Source organism: Zingiber officinale, chromosome 8A (assembly GCF_018446385.1).
Source record: "Zingiber officinale cultivar Zhangliang chromosome 8A, Zo_v1.1, whole genome shotgun sequence".
Lineage (NCBI taxonomy): Eukaryota > Viridiplantae > Streptophyta > Magnoliopsida > Zingiberales > Zingiberaceae > Zingiber > Zingiber officinale.
Genome location: NC_056000.1, coordinates 4,072,135 through 4,088,557, shown reverse-complemented (window position 1 = coordinate 4,088,557; position 16,423 = coordinate 4,072,135). Strand labels below are relative to the sequence as shown.

The window sequence follows — 16,423 nt, the reverse complement described above, 5'->3', positions numbered from 1 at the left end:
AAAGTGAGGTGGTAATCAAAGTTCAGAAATATGTATATGAACAAACTATATTTCCTGTGCAAGTCTCTTAACATATAGTCGGTCGGGTCCTAGAGCCGGTCGGATATACGGGGCTTAGCTCCCCACTTCTCCTATGTAAGTCCAGTCGATTCGGTCCTAGAGGCGGCCGGACATACGAATCTTAGCTCCCCACTTCTTCTATGCAAGTCTCTCAGTATACACTCGGATAGCTCTATAGTTGGTCAGACATACATAGTTTAGCTCCCCACTTCTCCTTGCAAGTCTCTCAACATGCAGACGGTCGAGCCCTAAAGCTGGTTGAACATATGTAGTTAATTCGATCCTGCCTGTGCAGGCACGGTCTGCATAGGACTCATAGGGGTGGGTCCCATCGACCCTTGAGTGGACCCCACCCATCCTCATGAGTATGTGAAGGCAGTGCCTGGATAGACATGATTGAATTAATCGACATACGGGGTCCAGCTTCCCATTCTTCTAATGTAAGGGGTCTCAATATAAACTCAGGCGGCCCTAGAGCCGGTTGGACATACAAGGTTTAGCTCCCCACTTCTCCTTGCAAGTCTCTCAGCATACAGTCGGTTGGGCCCTAGAGCCGGCTGGGCATATGGGCTCTGCTCCCTACACTTCCAATGTAAGGTTCACATCATAAACTCGGGTGACCTTAGAGTCGGCCAGACATACAGGGCATAGCTCCCTACTTCTCCTATGCAAGTCTCTCAGCATACATCCACCCGGACCCAGAACTAATCGGATACCCTCTAAGAGACAACATTGTCAGGTAATCATAATAACTTGTAAGAGAATAATAATTATTTACCAGAGAATATTCTCTTATTATGGCATATACACGTAATCAAACCTTCTGACACCAAATATTCTCTGCTGCCTCATTATTACGAAGGTTATGAAAGACAGTATAAATAGGGAGGTCCACTTAGTTAGTCAAGTACGCAAACACATCCAAAGGCACTCAAATTCCATTGTTATACTATTTATCTTCTTCTCCATTTTCACTTGGCTACTATTATAACTTGGGCGTCGAAGTGTCTGCGTTAGGGACCTCCTCCCTGGTTCTCTCTCTAACATTCCCATTGATTCTTTCTGTGCTATGCATAGGTCAACAACTCCTAGCTCAAAGTTTCTCCTCCGCCAACATTCCAGTCACATTGCTAGCCCCTCCGTCTACTCAACTTCCAAATAGGATCAAATTTGACATTGTCTATAAGAATCTTCGCCTGTTCTGGAGCGTAAAGAGGGATGCACCCGGTACAATCAACATCGCCATGACGCTGGAGGATTTTGACAAATGCATCACAGCTACAGTGCAGGAGTGCTGAACTGGAAATTCCTAGTCTCTCCCCAACTCTGGGAATATTTGGGAATCGAGGAATCGAGACAAATATTTCACAGCACAGTACATTTTGATCTGATCAGTAGTCCCCATCAAAGATGAAATTAAATTTGAACCCGAGCAAATTCATCCAAGCTCTAAATTGCAATTCAATCGTCCCAAGTAGCTTATTCGTCCTGCTTGGCAACTTAAGATTATCCGCTCAAGCCATCTCGACGGATAAGTCTAAAACTTAAATTTTAGAATTTAAATTTAGACTATATCCCTATACTTATCAGGTATGAGGCTCTTCTATTAATGGACATTCAACGGCTATTATTTCAAAATGGTCACTCAGCCAGTATCTCCAAATGGCCACACATTCGATAATTCTAAATGATCACTCGGTCAATATCTCCAAATGATCACACGATCGGTATTTCTAAATGACCACTTGGGCAGTATCTCCAAATGGCAACACGACTGGTATCTCAAAATTGCCACTCGACCAGTATCTCTAAATGACTACATGGTCGATATTTTTAAATGGCCACTCAACCCATAAAAAGGTAAATTTCAAATCAACGATCAACTGAATTCTCATTATAGTCAAAATAAACAAGGTCAAATTTGTTGGATCGTAGACGTTCGATAGAGGGGGGGGGTGAATATTGATTATAAAAAATTCGTCGATAAGAGTAAGCGCAGCGGAAAAGTAAAACAATGCAATGCTAACACAAGAACCAATTTTACTTGGTTCGGAGCCTTAGGCGACTCCTACTCCAAGGCCCGCACACGAGGGTGCTTTCGATGGGCAATTCACTAGCAGTTCGAAAGATATTACAAACTAAGTACAGAAAATGCTAATGAAATAATTAAAGCAATACCGATAAAATAAGAGACTTAAAAAGAGAAGCAGCGCGTTTGTCGGAGCTTTACAGCGTCGCAGGAGCATAGGAGAGCGAGTTCTTCAATTCAGAGTTGTTGTTTTGAGCTCCGCCTTTGACCCTCCTTATATAGGAGGCTCGGAGCGCCCCGGATCCCTTCCGGGCGCCCTAGTGTGACGTGGCAGGCCCAACCAGCGAGCTCCACGTGTCTACGCCGCGAACTGGATAGAAGTTGCCTCCGGGCGCCCGGACCTCCGGGCGCCCGGATCCCCTCCGAGTGCCCGGACCACCTTTCTCCAGAGACTCCTTCTCCTGCAAGACAAGGTTAGTCCGAGGCAATGTATATCCTGTAAAATAAATTGTTAGCACAGTTTATAGTTTGAATCATAAGGAGTATGACTTAGATTCCGTCTTTCCGAGATCGGAATCTAGTCACGATCTCGACTTAGATATCCGAAATGCATCTAAGCCGGATCGACGCCTAATGTTCCCTTCCCGGGAACGCGTCCTCACAGTCACTCCCTTCCAATGACTTACCTTTACTTACCCGCCAGACGTCCGGTCAGCCCTTCGACCCGTCTGGACTTCTCGCCAACTATCCGGTCAGCTCATCGACCTAGATGGACTTCTCGCCAGCTATCCGGTCAGCCCGTCGACCTAGCTGGACTTCGTGCCAAGCGTCCGGTCGGCCCGTCGACCCGCTTGGACTTCTCGCCAGCTATCTGGTCAGCCCGTCGACCTAGCTGGACTTCGTGCCAAGCGTCCGGTCAGCCCGTCGACTCGCTTGGACTTCGTGCCAGCTATCCGGTCAGCCCGTCGACCTAGCTGGGCTTCGTGCCAGACATCTAGTCAGCCTGTTGACCTATCTGGACTTCGCCTGCACACTCGGTCAGAGTGTTAGATCAACAGCAAAACTAACTTAACATATTTTGTCATTCATCAAAATCTGGGTTAAACCGTTAGTGTTAACCGCACCAACAAAATTATCCATTGAAATGAAAGTGACAACGTCCAACCGACTTCAAGAAATTCCTATCAAAATTAGGTCAGCTTAAATCGACCGTTCAATAGTTCAATCAACATTGTTTAAAAGCTTTATCAGCATTAATTAGCAATTCTCAGTCAACGAATTCAGACTTATGAAAATCCCGACTCTCGCCCCAGCTACTAGTTATAAGTGAGTAAGGCTCTCACGCCCAACAACCATAGGGTCAATCATCCCAAACTCTCGCCTTAACTACAAGTTATAAGCGAGCAAGACTTTCACACCCAATGACCATCCGGTCGGCCATCTCAGATTCTTGCCCCAGCTACGAGTTATAAGCGAGCAATGCTCTCGAGCCCAAATGACCATTCGGTCAGTCATCCCAGACTCTCACTCCAGCTGCGAGTTATGAGCGAGCAAGATTCTCGCGCCTAATGACCATCTGGTCAGCCATCCTAGACTCTTGTCCCAACTATGAGTTATAAGCGAGCAAGGCTCTTATGCCGAATGACCATTATGTCGGCCATCCTAGACTCTTGCCCCAATTGTGAGTTATAAGTGAGCAAGACTCTCGTGCCCAATGACCATCCTAGACTCTTGCCACAACTATGAGTTATAAGCGAGCAAGACTCTCTCGTGCCAAATCATCCCGTCGGCTATCTCAGACTCTCGACCCAGCTACGAATTATAATCGAGCAAGGCTCTCAAGCCCAACGACCATCCGATCGTCCATCATAGACTCTCGTCCCAACTGCGAGTTATAAGCGAACAAGGTTCTCACACCCAACGACCATCTAGTCAACCATCTCAAACTCTCGCCCCAACTGCGAGTTATAAGCGAGGAAGGCTTTCACGCCTAATGACCATTCTGTTCGCTATCCCAAACTCTCGCTCTAGTTGCGAGTTATAAGCGAGCAAGGCTTTTGCACCCAATGACCATCTGGTCTTCCATCCCAGACTCTCGTGCCGCCTGACCGTGTTATAAGTGAGCCTTCCCTTACACCTATGTCCCAGACTCTTGCGTCGCTTGACCGAGTTATAAGCAAGCTTGCTCTCGTGCCTATGACCCAGACTCTCATGTCTCCCAACTAAGTTATAAGCGAGCCTGCCAATGTCTCAGACCTCGCACCGCCTGACCGAGTTATAAGTGAGCCTGCCCCTTGTACCTATGTCCTAGACTCTCGCACCGCCTAACCGAGTTATAAGTGAGCCTACCCTCGCACCTATGTCCCACACTCTTGTGCTGCCTGACCGAATTATAAGCAAGTCTGCCCTCGTGCAAATGTCCCAGACTCTCTTGCTGCCTGACCGAGTTATAAATAAGCCTGCCTTTACGCCTATCTCCCAGATTCTCATGTTGCCCGAGCGAGTTATAAGTGAGTCTATCCTCAAGCCTATGTCTCAGACTCTCATGCCGCTCGGCTGAGTCATAAGAGTGCATGACTCGCGTGAATTATTCACTTGGGCATAACTCCCAGCCCTAATCCACTTACACATAGCCCCTAGCATCAACTCACTTGGGTAGGGCTCCTAGATGATCGACACTTATCAACAAATTGTCGCGCACTCAACCCTTACATATCACCGCTCGCTCGACATTCCTTACATATCTCCGCCCACTCGACATTACTTATATATCTCCATCCGTTTGGTACTCACATATCGCCGCTCGCTCAGCATTGCTTACATATCATTACCCGCTCGGGACTTACATATCCCCGCTTGCTCGACGTTCCTTACATATCACCACCCGCTCAGTACTCACATATCGTCGCCTGCTCAAGTGATTTAGCCTTTGCGATAAGCTGTCTAGTCAATTGAACTTGCACCTCCTTCAATTAGACTTGAAGGGGAGGCTTATGATATGACGTGTATGAGTGGCCCCCAAGGTAATGTGAATCGATAGTCAAGGTGATATGATAGAGTCAAAGTCAAAGTGAGATGTCATTCAAAATCTAGGTATATGTATCTGAACGAACAACCTTTCCTTTGTAAGTTTCTTAGCATACAACCAGTCGGGTCCTAGAGCCGACTGGACATATGGGGTTTAGCTCCCCACTTCTCTTGTCCAAGTCTCTCAGCATACAGTCGATCAGGTCCTAGAGCCAACCAGACATCCGGGGCTTAGCTCTCCACTTCTCCTGTGCAAGTCTCTTACCATACACCTGGGCAACCCGGTCATACGGGGCACAACTCAACACTTCTCTCTACAGGTCTCTCAGTATACAGTCGATCAGACCATAGAACCGGTCGAGCATACGGGGCCCAGCTCCCCACTCTTTCAATGTAAGATTCTTAGTATAAATCCGGGCGACCCTAGAGTCGGTCAGACATACAAGACTTAGCTCCCCACTTCTCCTTGTAAATCTCTCAGCATACAGTTGGTCGGGCCCTAGAGCTGGCCGAGTATACGGGGCCTAGCTCCCCACTCTTCCAATGTAAGATTCTTAATATAAACCTGAGCGGCCCTAGAGCCGACTGGATATACAGGGCTTAACTCCCTACTTATCCTATGTAAGTATCTCAACATACATCTGCTTGGACCCAAAGCTGGTCAGATCTCCTCTAGGACACAATATTGTGAAGGAATTGTAACAATTTGTCAGAAAATAATGGTTACTCATCGAGAATATTTCCTTATTCTAATATATACACGCAATTGAACATTCCTATGGCTAAGGGCGGACTACTGTATATACTTCATCACCTTACATATTCTGACACCAGACATTCTTTGTCGCCTCATTATTATGGAGGTTATGAGAGACGGTATAAAAAAGGAGTCCTCTCTGTTGGCTAGGTACGTGAACACATCCAGAGGCACTCAAATTCCAGTATTCTACTGTTAATCTTCTTGTTAATTTTCGCTCGGCTACTACTCTAACTTGAGTGTTGTAGTGTCTGTGCTAGAGATCCCCTTTCTAATTCTCGCTCTAACGTTCCTATTGACTTTGTCTATAATATGTGCAGGTCAACAACTCTCAACTTAAAATCTCTCCTTCGTTAATATTGTAACCATATCGTCGACCTCTCCTTATACTCAACTTCTGAACAGGATGATATATCATTATAAGATCTTGCACTTTGGTTTCAACAAAACATATATATATAAGCTTACTTTTTGCAAATCGATATGGAAAATATCCCATTCATAGGATAAAATTAAAATAATTTAAAAAGATTAGGCATAACTGTAAGCAAGTGAAATTCGTAAATATATTAAACAAAACAAATTTTAGAATATTATAAATAATGAAACCTTCTTGACGCAGCTCAATGATGAAAGGCTCATCTAACTAAATAGAATAGTGCGTCATCTGTGTTAATTTACAAAAGGAGCACGTACAATGGATGCCAGCAACAATGGCAAAGTTTTTTTTTTTTTGATGTAATCGAATCTCATGGAGCATGTTTGCTTCATATTATTATCACACACAAATCCAGGATTAGGTGCTAGTGGAAGTGATTAAGCTAATCACGCCAAACAGAATCCACCCAAATCCTAATGATATTAAATCATTTGAGAAAGCTGTCTGACAAAAGCAATAGACCTTCAAAAAAATAGTGAACTGTTAGATTAAATTTGATTTCAAGAAGTCCAAGAGATTAGATTTGTCATCTTTTCCAAAATAGTGAACTGTTAGATTTTGTGTGTCGTTTATAGTGACACACCCAATCAAAGCCTCTCCACAAATGAGCAGCCCTAGCCCTTTGTTGTATGTATATATATATATATACACACACACAGATAGATTAGCTGCTGGATTGAGCTTGAGCAGGTTGAGAATGGTGAGGAAATGCTCTCATTGTGGACATAATGGCCACAACTCGAGGACGTGTTGCAGCAGCACAAGAGGCATGGCTGGAGGAGAAGGCGGTGGAGTGAAGCTATTTGGGGTTCAGCTTCGTTCGGCTTCCCCTCTCAAGAAAAGCTTCAGCATGGAGTGCCTCGTCTCTTGCACTTATCCTTTTGCCTTTTCCTCTTCCCCTTCTTCATCGACTTCTTCTCTTGGCTCAGTGGATGAGGCTGCTGATCAGAAGATGGCTAATGGCTATCTCTCTGATGGTCCTGGTGGCAGAAAACAAGAGAGGAAGAAAGGTGAACCATCAGCAACTCTGAAACATGCAACACAACACAACCTTCTCTCATCATAAGATGAACATCCTTCCTAGTGACACAAGATTTTTTTTCCCCCTTTGAATTGGATAGGGCTTTCGTGGACTGAGGAAGAGCACAGGCGATTCCTGGCGGGGCTAGAGAAGCTTGGAAAAGGGGATTGGAGAGGCATCTCGAGGAACTTCGTCACCACTAGAACTCCCACACAAGTGGCGAGCCATGCTCAGAAATACTTCCTGAGGCAAAGCAACCTCGACAAAAAGAAGCGTCGATCGAGTCTCTTCGATGTGGTTGTTCAAACAATCTTGTTCTATCTTGCTTTCTTGATATCTTCTAACCACCGTTTATCTCATTGCATCTCTGCAGGTTGCAACTGGTGAGAAGGCAGCTCGCCACACTGACTCAGGATTATCTCTTTGTACCATGGCAAGCCAAGGGGGCTTTGAGACTGCAAAAATAGACCTGAATTCATCAATCCAAGGGCAAGAAACAGACCATCTTCCTTCATCTGTAGGCCTAGATTTAGAGCTCAGAATTTCCAGCTCAAGGTTAAATCAGAAGATCTCAATGCCTGGGAATCTCTGTCTTGGTACCACAAGTGTTACATAAAGTGTTGTCAATAAATAAGATGCTGCAATTTGAGGTCGAAGCTTAGCCAGTGTCATCGACACAAGGTTCCTTTTGATCTTTTAGATTAACTCAAACACTGTCAGATAAGGAGATGATCTGTAGCTCTACTGAAAGTTTCCCTTTCTCTCTCTTTTTTTTTTTTTTGAAATGAAAGCAGTACGTACTGTTTGTGTGAGAAATTCTCCAGGAAGCTTTTTCTCATTGATGGCCAGCATTTCCACCTCAAAGTACTTTTATACAATCACAAAGACTGACTGAGCTGTGACTATGAACAGGAAGTTAATACCCAGTTGCCATTTAAGGTAACCAAAATATGAGTATAACTATTGATAAACTCCTTAAAGAAACTGAAGACATAGAGAATAAAGAATGGTGAACATCTGAATAGCATTTGGTTAATGCATATTGTGAAAACAATGGCATGAACTGCTACAAATTAATGCTCTGTGCCAGAAAAAAAGAAAAGGAGAAAAGAAAAAAAAAAAACATTTGTTCCTTTCTGTGCAGTTACGGAATCTTGTTTCAGCAGACAAGAAAACTTGCATTTGATAACCTGAAAGGGATTTGCAACAAGCTAAGGAAAGATAATACAAATCCTGTAGATGGAGGATAGGAAGCCACATCATTTGACTTATCCATGAAGATTTGATCGGCATCATATCCTATATTGGAAGATAAGGAAATGATGAGGCAATATAATACACCAATTATGATTTACCTACCAATTACGTTTCTTGGAATAGGTGTGCTCTCAAATCACTCACTGTTGTTGTTGTTGCATGAGGAACTCATGTTTACTTTCACTATATAAAAAAGATGAAAGAATTATTGAGTGTCGATCGAGTCAATTGATCTATGAATAGTTGGACGGTCGGATAGATATGGAAGGAGGAGACACAAGTAGCTGAGTGTGGAAAGGTTAACGAGGAGGAAAGCTCACTTTTTGAACATGTTGGCAGCAGGTGAACCACCACCACGCCACGAGATTAATTAGACTGGTGTGGAGTTGGGTGACCTTCTTAATTGTCGCAGGGGGACGATCGATGCTCCGCCTCCACATGTTGTCTTATGAATCTCCAACTTAGTAATTGGTGAGTGTGTCATCACTATCACCAATGGGAAAAGGCCACGGTCATGCAATTATTGTACGGATATTTTAGACCTCTCTTCTTTTTTTTTTTTTTTCTTTTTTCTTTTTTTTTTGTTTTTTTTTCTCTATCATGGAGTAATAATTCTATGGCTTGCTCTTTTTCGTGCATGGATTCCTCCATTTGAAGGTGGTGCTAGACGTCGGTGTCATAATCTTGGAACTATCGATAAATTTTGAAGTGAGTAGTCAAAAGGTTTAGAAGTGTGCGGGCAATGATGAGAGGTGGTGAGATGAGATACCTGTGGATATCACGTTAATTGGTAGAGATGGTGCTATTTCTATTGTTTTTATCCCTTAGAGCATCAAGTTGCTATGGTGTAGTGGTTATCACGTTAGTCTTACACACTAAAGGTCCCCAGTTCGATCCTGGGTAGCAACAGGTTTTTTATTTTTATTTTACTCCTTAAATTGTTTTGATTTTGTCTATCTGTCTCTGTTTTTGTGGGGCAAGTTGAAGAATACAAATCCTTTTCCAGAACACGAAGTTTGATATTTCATATAAAATGGAAAACATTTTCAGTCGTTTTACTTTTGCAACCCCACAAGTTTTACAATTTACGAAACATCTCTCCTAGTTTCACATTTACCAATTGATTTCTTAATTATATATATATATAATATTTTCAAAAATGCAACTTTATTATTTTATTAAAATATCAATTTTTTATTTTTTTATTTAGTTTTCATAATTTAAAAAGAAAATTTTAAAAATTTCTTTTACCCAAACCGGGCTCATTTTCAATAACTTAACAAATTTTAGCAATTTCGAAAGCATAGGAGCGTTTGGAAAAAAAAGTGCATAAAATAGGTACACAAAACAAAGAACTTCGTTGTAAAAACGTAATAAACTCGAAAGAAACTGAATTTTTTGACAATACAATTTGCTGATTATCATCATATCCATAGCAAATAATCATTCATACAAAGTCTGTTAGCAGGAAATGAAATGTAGTCCAGTTGTTCTGTTGTAATTCAACAAATGCACAACAAACTAGAAACAAAAATTTTATAACGAAGTAGCAACAGAACACACACAGCATGACATCTCTTGCCCGATGGAATACAAATGCGCAATCAGATGGAAGACTGATCGTGTCATTGGAATCTCATTTCTTTAGTACACTGGAAAGGGAAAAAGAACAAATTAGTTAGGGTTTCAGGAACTCTTTCATTGTTGGAATTCATCCATGAAAAAAAAAAATCTGTAGGTTCTCAGGGATATGCATAGCCATGGTATTGTTTACATCAGTTATTCTATTTATGGAATCAGATTCAAGATGGTAACTAAATCAGTCCACCAGCCATAAATATGACTGTACAAACTGCAGGATAGAAGCGAAACTTACTTGTACAGATAAGCAGCAATACCAAGAATAATGCACAACAAGATTATGTCAATGCAAAAATTGCGACTGGATCTTAGCTGAAAAAAATGAAAATTACAGTTACCTGTTAGAAATTTTAGACTATAGGTGGTTGAACAAATATCTGTCCGAATAGATAATGTAAACTCAAACTAGAATTAGAAGGGACCTGAGTAACAGTCTGCTTAAGTCTGACATTGGTATGCTTCAGGTCAGAAGTAGCCTTGTCCACCTGTAGTCCAATCTCACCAGTAAGTCAAACAAAAACTGAATATCTCATTAGTTAGTGAAAAGAATGATAATATTTGAAGAGAGTAAAAAAACTACCTTTGAATCAATTTCATCCATCAGAGGTACTTGCCTGTCCAATTCCTGTCCAATACAATAAAATCAGCGAAACAAAAAAAAATTCCTTTTAGTACTTGATAACTCAAAATAAAAACCTCACTTCATTCATGTCATGGGCCATGTTTTTCAGTGTATCCAGTCCTTCCGATATAACATCCAAACCTTGATCCTGAAAAATAGATTATACATCACCCATCTATCAGCAGCAATAATTAGTTACAATAAAACCATCACTGACTGACAGAGAAAACAACTATTATAGTTTGTAGTCTCACTAAAACCATCTCCAGATCTGAAAGTTAATTAACAAATCTAAAATAACTGAGGACCAAAATTAAAAAAAAATGAAGATGGAATATAGGGATTTAATAGAAATTGGCACAGTATCCCAAACTATGCCAATAAAGTTTGCTATTGCAAGAGCATGAAAATTATTTGAAACAAAAAAAAACTATTTCCATGAAAAACACAGTTCATTTTACAACACGGTCTAGGGAGTGAAACAAAAAATGCATGATAAATAAAATGAAGTGTAATTCTCAAATGATGTGATTAATACAATAATGTACTAATACTACAAAGAGGATAAAAGACTCAGACAAACAACAAATGAACAATGATCAAATGGAAAAAATAATAATAATAAAAAAACAACATCATGTGCATTTCAGAACACCACAGCTTGTGCCCAATTTCTTATATTAAATGCTCAGTGGTTGAGAAAAAGACATTTGATTCATCAATAAGAAGGAATTGGCCATGTATAAACAGGCACGCATTTGCTTAATGTATTCCAGCTGGCACACACATTTTCTCTATCAATGAAACAGAAATATGAGAACATCATTAAATCATCCAAAAGTGCAAAGAAGAACAAGACACGCACAAGTGAGATTTGCAATTTCAAGGAGAAGACGATGATAGTTAAAATAATAAGCAATCTGCGTTGAACATAAGATATGATATACAGCTAGTATTCTAGGTAAGAACACATGTTCACTTGAGAAAACTTATATACGAGTTATACAGATTAACATACCTAATCACTGAAAGAAATTATTCGTAGCAGACAATGGTAGTACATCAACAATCAGGAGAAATAAACCATCACCAATAAAAGCTTAGCAATTTGAATTGCAACAAAATGGACCAGATGTCTACTGCCACCCTTAACCTATGCACTGGCATATACAAATATAAAGGAAGAAGAGAAATCACTTGTTTCATTTTGCGCATTTCATACTCTTGCCTAAATTGGTTTGATTCTTCAGTCTGCTGAAAGTACTCACTGTCAAATCTTCCATCTGGGAGAAATCAAATACATAATCAAATCCCAATCAATTTACAAAAAAAAAAAAGAGTATAAATGTGAGATCATGATACAAGGACTAGTGTACTACTAAAATAATGTATTCCATTATACATTAGAAAAAGGAACTTGTAAGGACTTCAATCTCCAGAAGCATACAACCAATGCAACTAGGAATAGTTTATTCTATGGCTCAGGATTTGCCTACTTGATTTATCCCTTTCTTGACTAAATTCATTTAGCCCTAGTCACTCCAAACATATTGATGTTGTATGGCCTAGAAAAAAGAAGCAAAACTGCAAACTTGCCCCTGTATCAGGAAAAACTATAAGAACTAGAAGTGCTAAGCGCACATCCACAGTCTATACCAGATTAATTTTCTCTAAGTTAATACCTTCTTTGAGTATTCTTACAAACACCTGATAAATGCACAGAATATGATTATGATAACCTGAAGTAGTGTCGAATCTAATCCCTGTGCGAGAACCTGAAGCTGTCCAGCCGCCAGTTTTTGCTCCAGTTGAACTCCCATCTGGAATTGATTGAATCCTGTCTGGTAGAGCTGACACCAAGTCACTGCGTGTAGCAAGTTCCTCTTTTGACAGCCCTTTTACCTGAACTAAAAATAAATTAGAAATACCAAATTCAACAGAAATAAGTCGTCTATTTCAGATTATCTATGTTCTAAATACATAATAATGGATGCCCAATTACACTCACAGGAAGACACAAACAGTCAATTTTAAGAAAAACCAACCATTATGAATTTGCAATGCATTGGTATTGTGTGTAAAACAAATTGCATTTCAAAGAATGGGCCATGCAGGCTAATCGTTATCAGCACAACATATTGTGATCTACCTTCTTGCAAGGTAAAAATAACAAGAGAAGAAATATGAAGCTCAGCTATGGTCTCATCAAAGATCATGTAACATTATATATCATTGAGTCACATACATTTTGTATCATTGAAATTTCCGAAAACATTTCAAATATTAAATTACCCATCTTAACCTACCAAAATGTTTTCCAATAATGTATCATGAAATGTCAAGCTTGTAGTACGGTAGCATATACAATTTATGTTTCCAATACAGTTGTTGTTTTTGTCTCTTTAGCCCCTCCAGTAGTTCTTGTGGGATCAATAGATGGTGTGCTTGACAGGGGCTAGGGGTATACGGGCAACTAGAGGGAGAGGGGATGAATGGCCAGTTTACCTAAATTGAAAATTTTCATACCCAAATAATAAATCACTTAATTGCGCATGTGCTCGTGTGTGTTGTTTGTGAAGAGTATGCAGCGGAAATATAGACAACACAAACAAACAACGTTAACAAATCATTTAACACGGCTTGGTGATCTAACTCCTAATCCACAATTAAAAGCATATCATCACCTAAATTCAGCATTACATACTAACAACAGCAATTCCAATATGAAAAGAACATCAAACGAATGCTCATTTTTCCTTGCAAGTTCAGTCATGAGTTTATCAGCTGGTCTCTGTAATCTCTGACATCAATTGACTGAAGTTCATCATTGAAGCAGGATCTTCCTGTGGTGCTTCTCCAAGTATATTTTCTACTCCTATCTTAAAATGAACTGCAAGCTACTGAGTCTCAGGTCACAAAGGAATTCAATTTTTTAACATACCATCACTGTCTTCTTGTGAACACCTTAAATAACTCTTATCTCTTGCATGACAACAACAGAGAACAACCAATCTTAAGCTCAACTATTTAGAACCAGGATAAAAGGATCTTACTTGATAGTAGATTCTAACAGTCAAAGGCACCAACTAATATGTCATGCTGTCAAACCTGCTTAATTGAGCATGACCTCACAGTGTTCTCTGCAGGCTTGCTTTCCTATTCCTATGAGGGGCAAAACAGAACTAAAATGTTGTTTTTTGAACAACATTTGGAGTTAAAAAGCTAACATAATCTCAAATCACACAATCGAAAACAAAGCATATGCCAAATTTAAATAACCCGCAACTTGACAAAAGAGAATCAGAGAAAAAGGGGTCACACCTTCTTCACGGCCAACCGCTGCAGCTTCGGGATCTCCTCCAGCAACCGCGCCTTTGTGCGCCGGATCTCCGCATTCAACGCCACAACTGCGGCTCGATTCTTTTCGCTGGACGCTGCTTCCGCTTTCTGCGTCGCGCGATCGCCAAATCAACCGCTACGGATCAAACCCTAGCACAATGCAAAAAGAGGCGAAGAAAAAGAAGGAAGGAACGGGAGATACCTGGAGGGCTGATTCGATGTCCGAATCGACGGAGGCATAAAGGCGGGCGAAGGCGTCGTCACCGGAAACATTGTCGGCATTGAGCTTGTCGACGTCGTATTTCTCGTACTTCTTGCAGATTACGTCGACCCGCGTAAGGATATCGATGACGCTCATCCTCGATCCTTGGTCAGCCTCCCTTCTCTGAACCAGAACAAATCTGGCTGTTCTCCGACCCCAACTCCAGGAAATGGAGATGCGTTCGGGGCGGAGAACAAATTTAGAGGTAATTTCGATAAAATAAAATAAAATAATATAATATATACTCGAAGATCTTTACTTAGAAAACCCTCAGTTTCAAAATTTAACGTAGGGACGTCCCATTGTTTTGTTTTCATTTCAACCCCTCAGTTTCCAAATTTCCTTCTGAAGTCCTGTTCAACAGTGCCATGGTTTATGGGTTTATTGTGTGCCATGTTAATTCATTTTTTTATTAGAGGGGTGTATTTAAGATAAAAGCTAATTAAAATATATATGTATTATAAATAAAAGTATTTTTAATAATATTATTATATAAATATAAAAGCAGGTAATAGAATGTCAATCGCCTCTTCAATAATGATAATACTAATTGACAGTCTGTTGGTGCAGCTCGTACGGTACGCGTCTACCTTTTTTCCATTCTTTTCGTCTGTTTATAAACGAAGCAGAGAGAAGCATCCTCCTCTGCCAGCTCTGTTTTCCTCCTTTCATCCATCCATCTCTTTGAGCTGTAGGTTTATTGTTCGATGGGGAGAGCTCCGTGCTGCGACAAAGCCAACGTGAAGCGGGGGCCCTGGTCGCCGGAGGAAGACGCCGCTCTCAAGAGCTACATTGAGAAAAACGGCGCCGGCGGCAACTGGATCGCTTTGCCTCAGAAAGCAGGTCATTACTGTTCCATCTCAATCAATAGTGCATGTAGCAGTGTGCTCACTCGATCACTATCAATAATGTAGGCCTCAAGCGATGCGGCAAGAGCTGCCGATTAAGATGGCTCAATTACCTCCGCCCCGACATCAAACACGGCGGGTTCACAGAGGAAGAGGACAACGTCATTTGCACTCTGTATGATAGACTCGGAAGCAGGTTTGGTCGATTGATTTGGAGTTGAGTTAGCTAAGAATTTTATCTCGAGATTGGACATTCCTAATTCACGGGCAAAAAAAAAAAAATTCTCATTAGGTGGTCTGTGATCGCTTCCCAGCTGGTTGGGAGAACTGACAACGACGTGAAGAACTACTGGAACACCAAACTCAAGAAGAAGTTGCTCGTGCCGAGGGCAACCTCCAACTCCACTCTCCACGGCGCACCGTCCACTCCACCTCCTCCGGTCCTCTATCCACCCATCAAAACCGAGGCTTTCGGCGGCGCCGATTTCAGCTTCGCGCATGTCAAGCCTCTTCAACCCAGCTACGGGCTGCTCTCCCAGCAGTATCGGCAGATGCCATTCCCTGAGAGGATTTTCATCGAACAAGTGGTCTCCCCGTCGGAGGAAGCCTCGGCGGCTTCGTCGTCGTCGGTTAACAGCTGGTGCAGCTACTCTAATGAGCTGTTCCTGTCGTCGCTTGGGCTGGGAGATGCAGCTGCCTTATTCCTCGGTGGCTACAGCTTCGGCTGCCAGGAAAGCGATCCAACTCCAAGCGACATGGCAACACCGCCCCAGGGTTTCACTTGTCATGATGGATGCAACTGCAGCAAGTTCAATTACCCATGAACATGATAGAACTGACGACAGAGTAGATGACTAGTAATTGTTGTTATAGCAGTGTAGTTTCTGTTTTAATGCCCCTTTTGTTTTCAGTATCTGTGTAGTGCAGTCGATTGGGTGGTGCGAAGTCGAAATTAAGTTAACAAAAACTCATTAACTAATGCTAATTAATCAAAGTCATGGTTGTATTGTGCATTGGAATGGTGTGGACAGTTCGTCGTTCAAACATGGTCAGCAAAGGCATGATTCTTTTAGTCTGTCTGCGTATGACACAGAGTGCTCAGACGCCATGAGAATTGCATG

At 41.4% G+C, this 16,423-nt stretch overlaps 3 protein-coding genes and 1 non-coding gene across 5 annotated transcripts; 3 read left to right on the top strand and 1 right to left on the bottom strand.

The window, feature by feature from the left end:
* The first annotated feature begins 6,905 nt into the window (after nt 1-6,905).
* LOC122012208 (transcription factor MYBS3-like) lies at nt 6,906-8,181 on the top strand. 2 transcript variants are annotated; one of them, XM_042568668.1, is made up of 3 exons: nt 6,906-7,322; nt 7,434-7,627; nt 7,707-8,181. In XM_042568668.1, the coding sequence occupies exons 1-3, from the start codon at nt 6,917-6,919 to the stop codon at nt 7,947-7,949; spliced, it is 843 nt and encodes a 280-aa protein (XP_042424602.1). In that variant the 5' UTR covers nt 6,906-6,916; the 3' UTR covers nt 7,950-8,181. The 2 variants fall into 2 exon arrangements, with proteins under 2 accessions (XP_042424602.1, XP_042424601.1); XM_042568667.1 differs by having other exon boundaries at nt 6,918-7,322; nt 7,434-7,630.
* Nucleotides 8,182-9,426: 1,245 nt separating this feature from the next.
* Nucleotides 9,427-9,499, top strand: TRNAV-UAC. The gene has a single exon. It is a non-coding gene; the product is annotated as a tRNA-Val (tRNA).
* A 664-nt stretch (nt 9,500-10,163) lies between these two features.
* Nucleotides 10,164-14,674, bottom strand: LOC122012002 (syntaxin-71-like). The gene is made up of 9 exons (XM_042568446.1): nt 14,395-14,674; nt 14,175-14,300; nt 12,593-12,755; nt 12,051-12,136; nt 10,933-11,001; nt 10,812-10,856; nt 10,654-10,716; nt 10,467-10,543; nt 10,164-10,242 (listed from the first exon to the last, which is right to left on the bottom strand). Exons 1-9 carry the CDS (start codon nt 14,548-14,550, stop codon nt 10,227-10,229), a joined length of 801 nt encoding a protein of 266 aa, XP_042424380.1. The 5' UTR covers nt 14,551-14,674; the 3' UTR covers nt 10,164-10,226.
* A 396-nt stretch (nt 14,675-15,070) lies between these two features.
* On the top strand, nt 15,071-16,199 carry LOC122012003 (transcription factor RAX2-like). The gene is made up of 3 exons (XM_042568447.1): nt 15,071-15,297; nt 15,369-15,498; nt 15,595-16,199. The coding sequence occupies exons 1-3, from the start codon at nt 15,162-15,164 to the stop codon at nt 16,124-16,126; spliced, it is 798 nt and encodes a 265-aa protein (XP_042424381.1). The 5' UTR covers nt 15,071-15,161; the 3' UTR covers nt 16,127-16,199.
* Nucleotides 16,200-16,423: the final 224 nt, after the last annotated feature.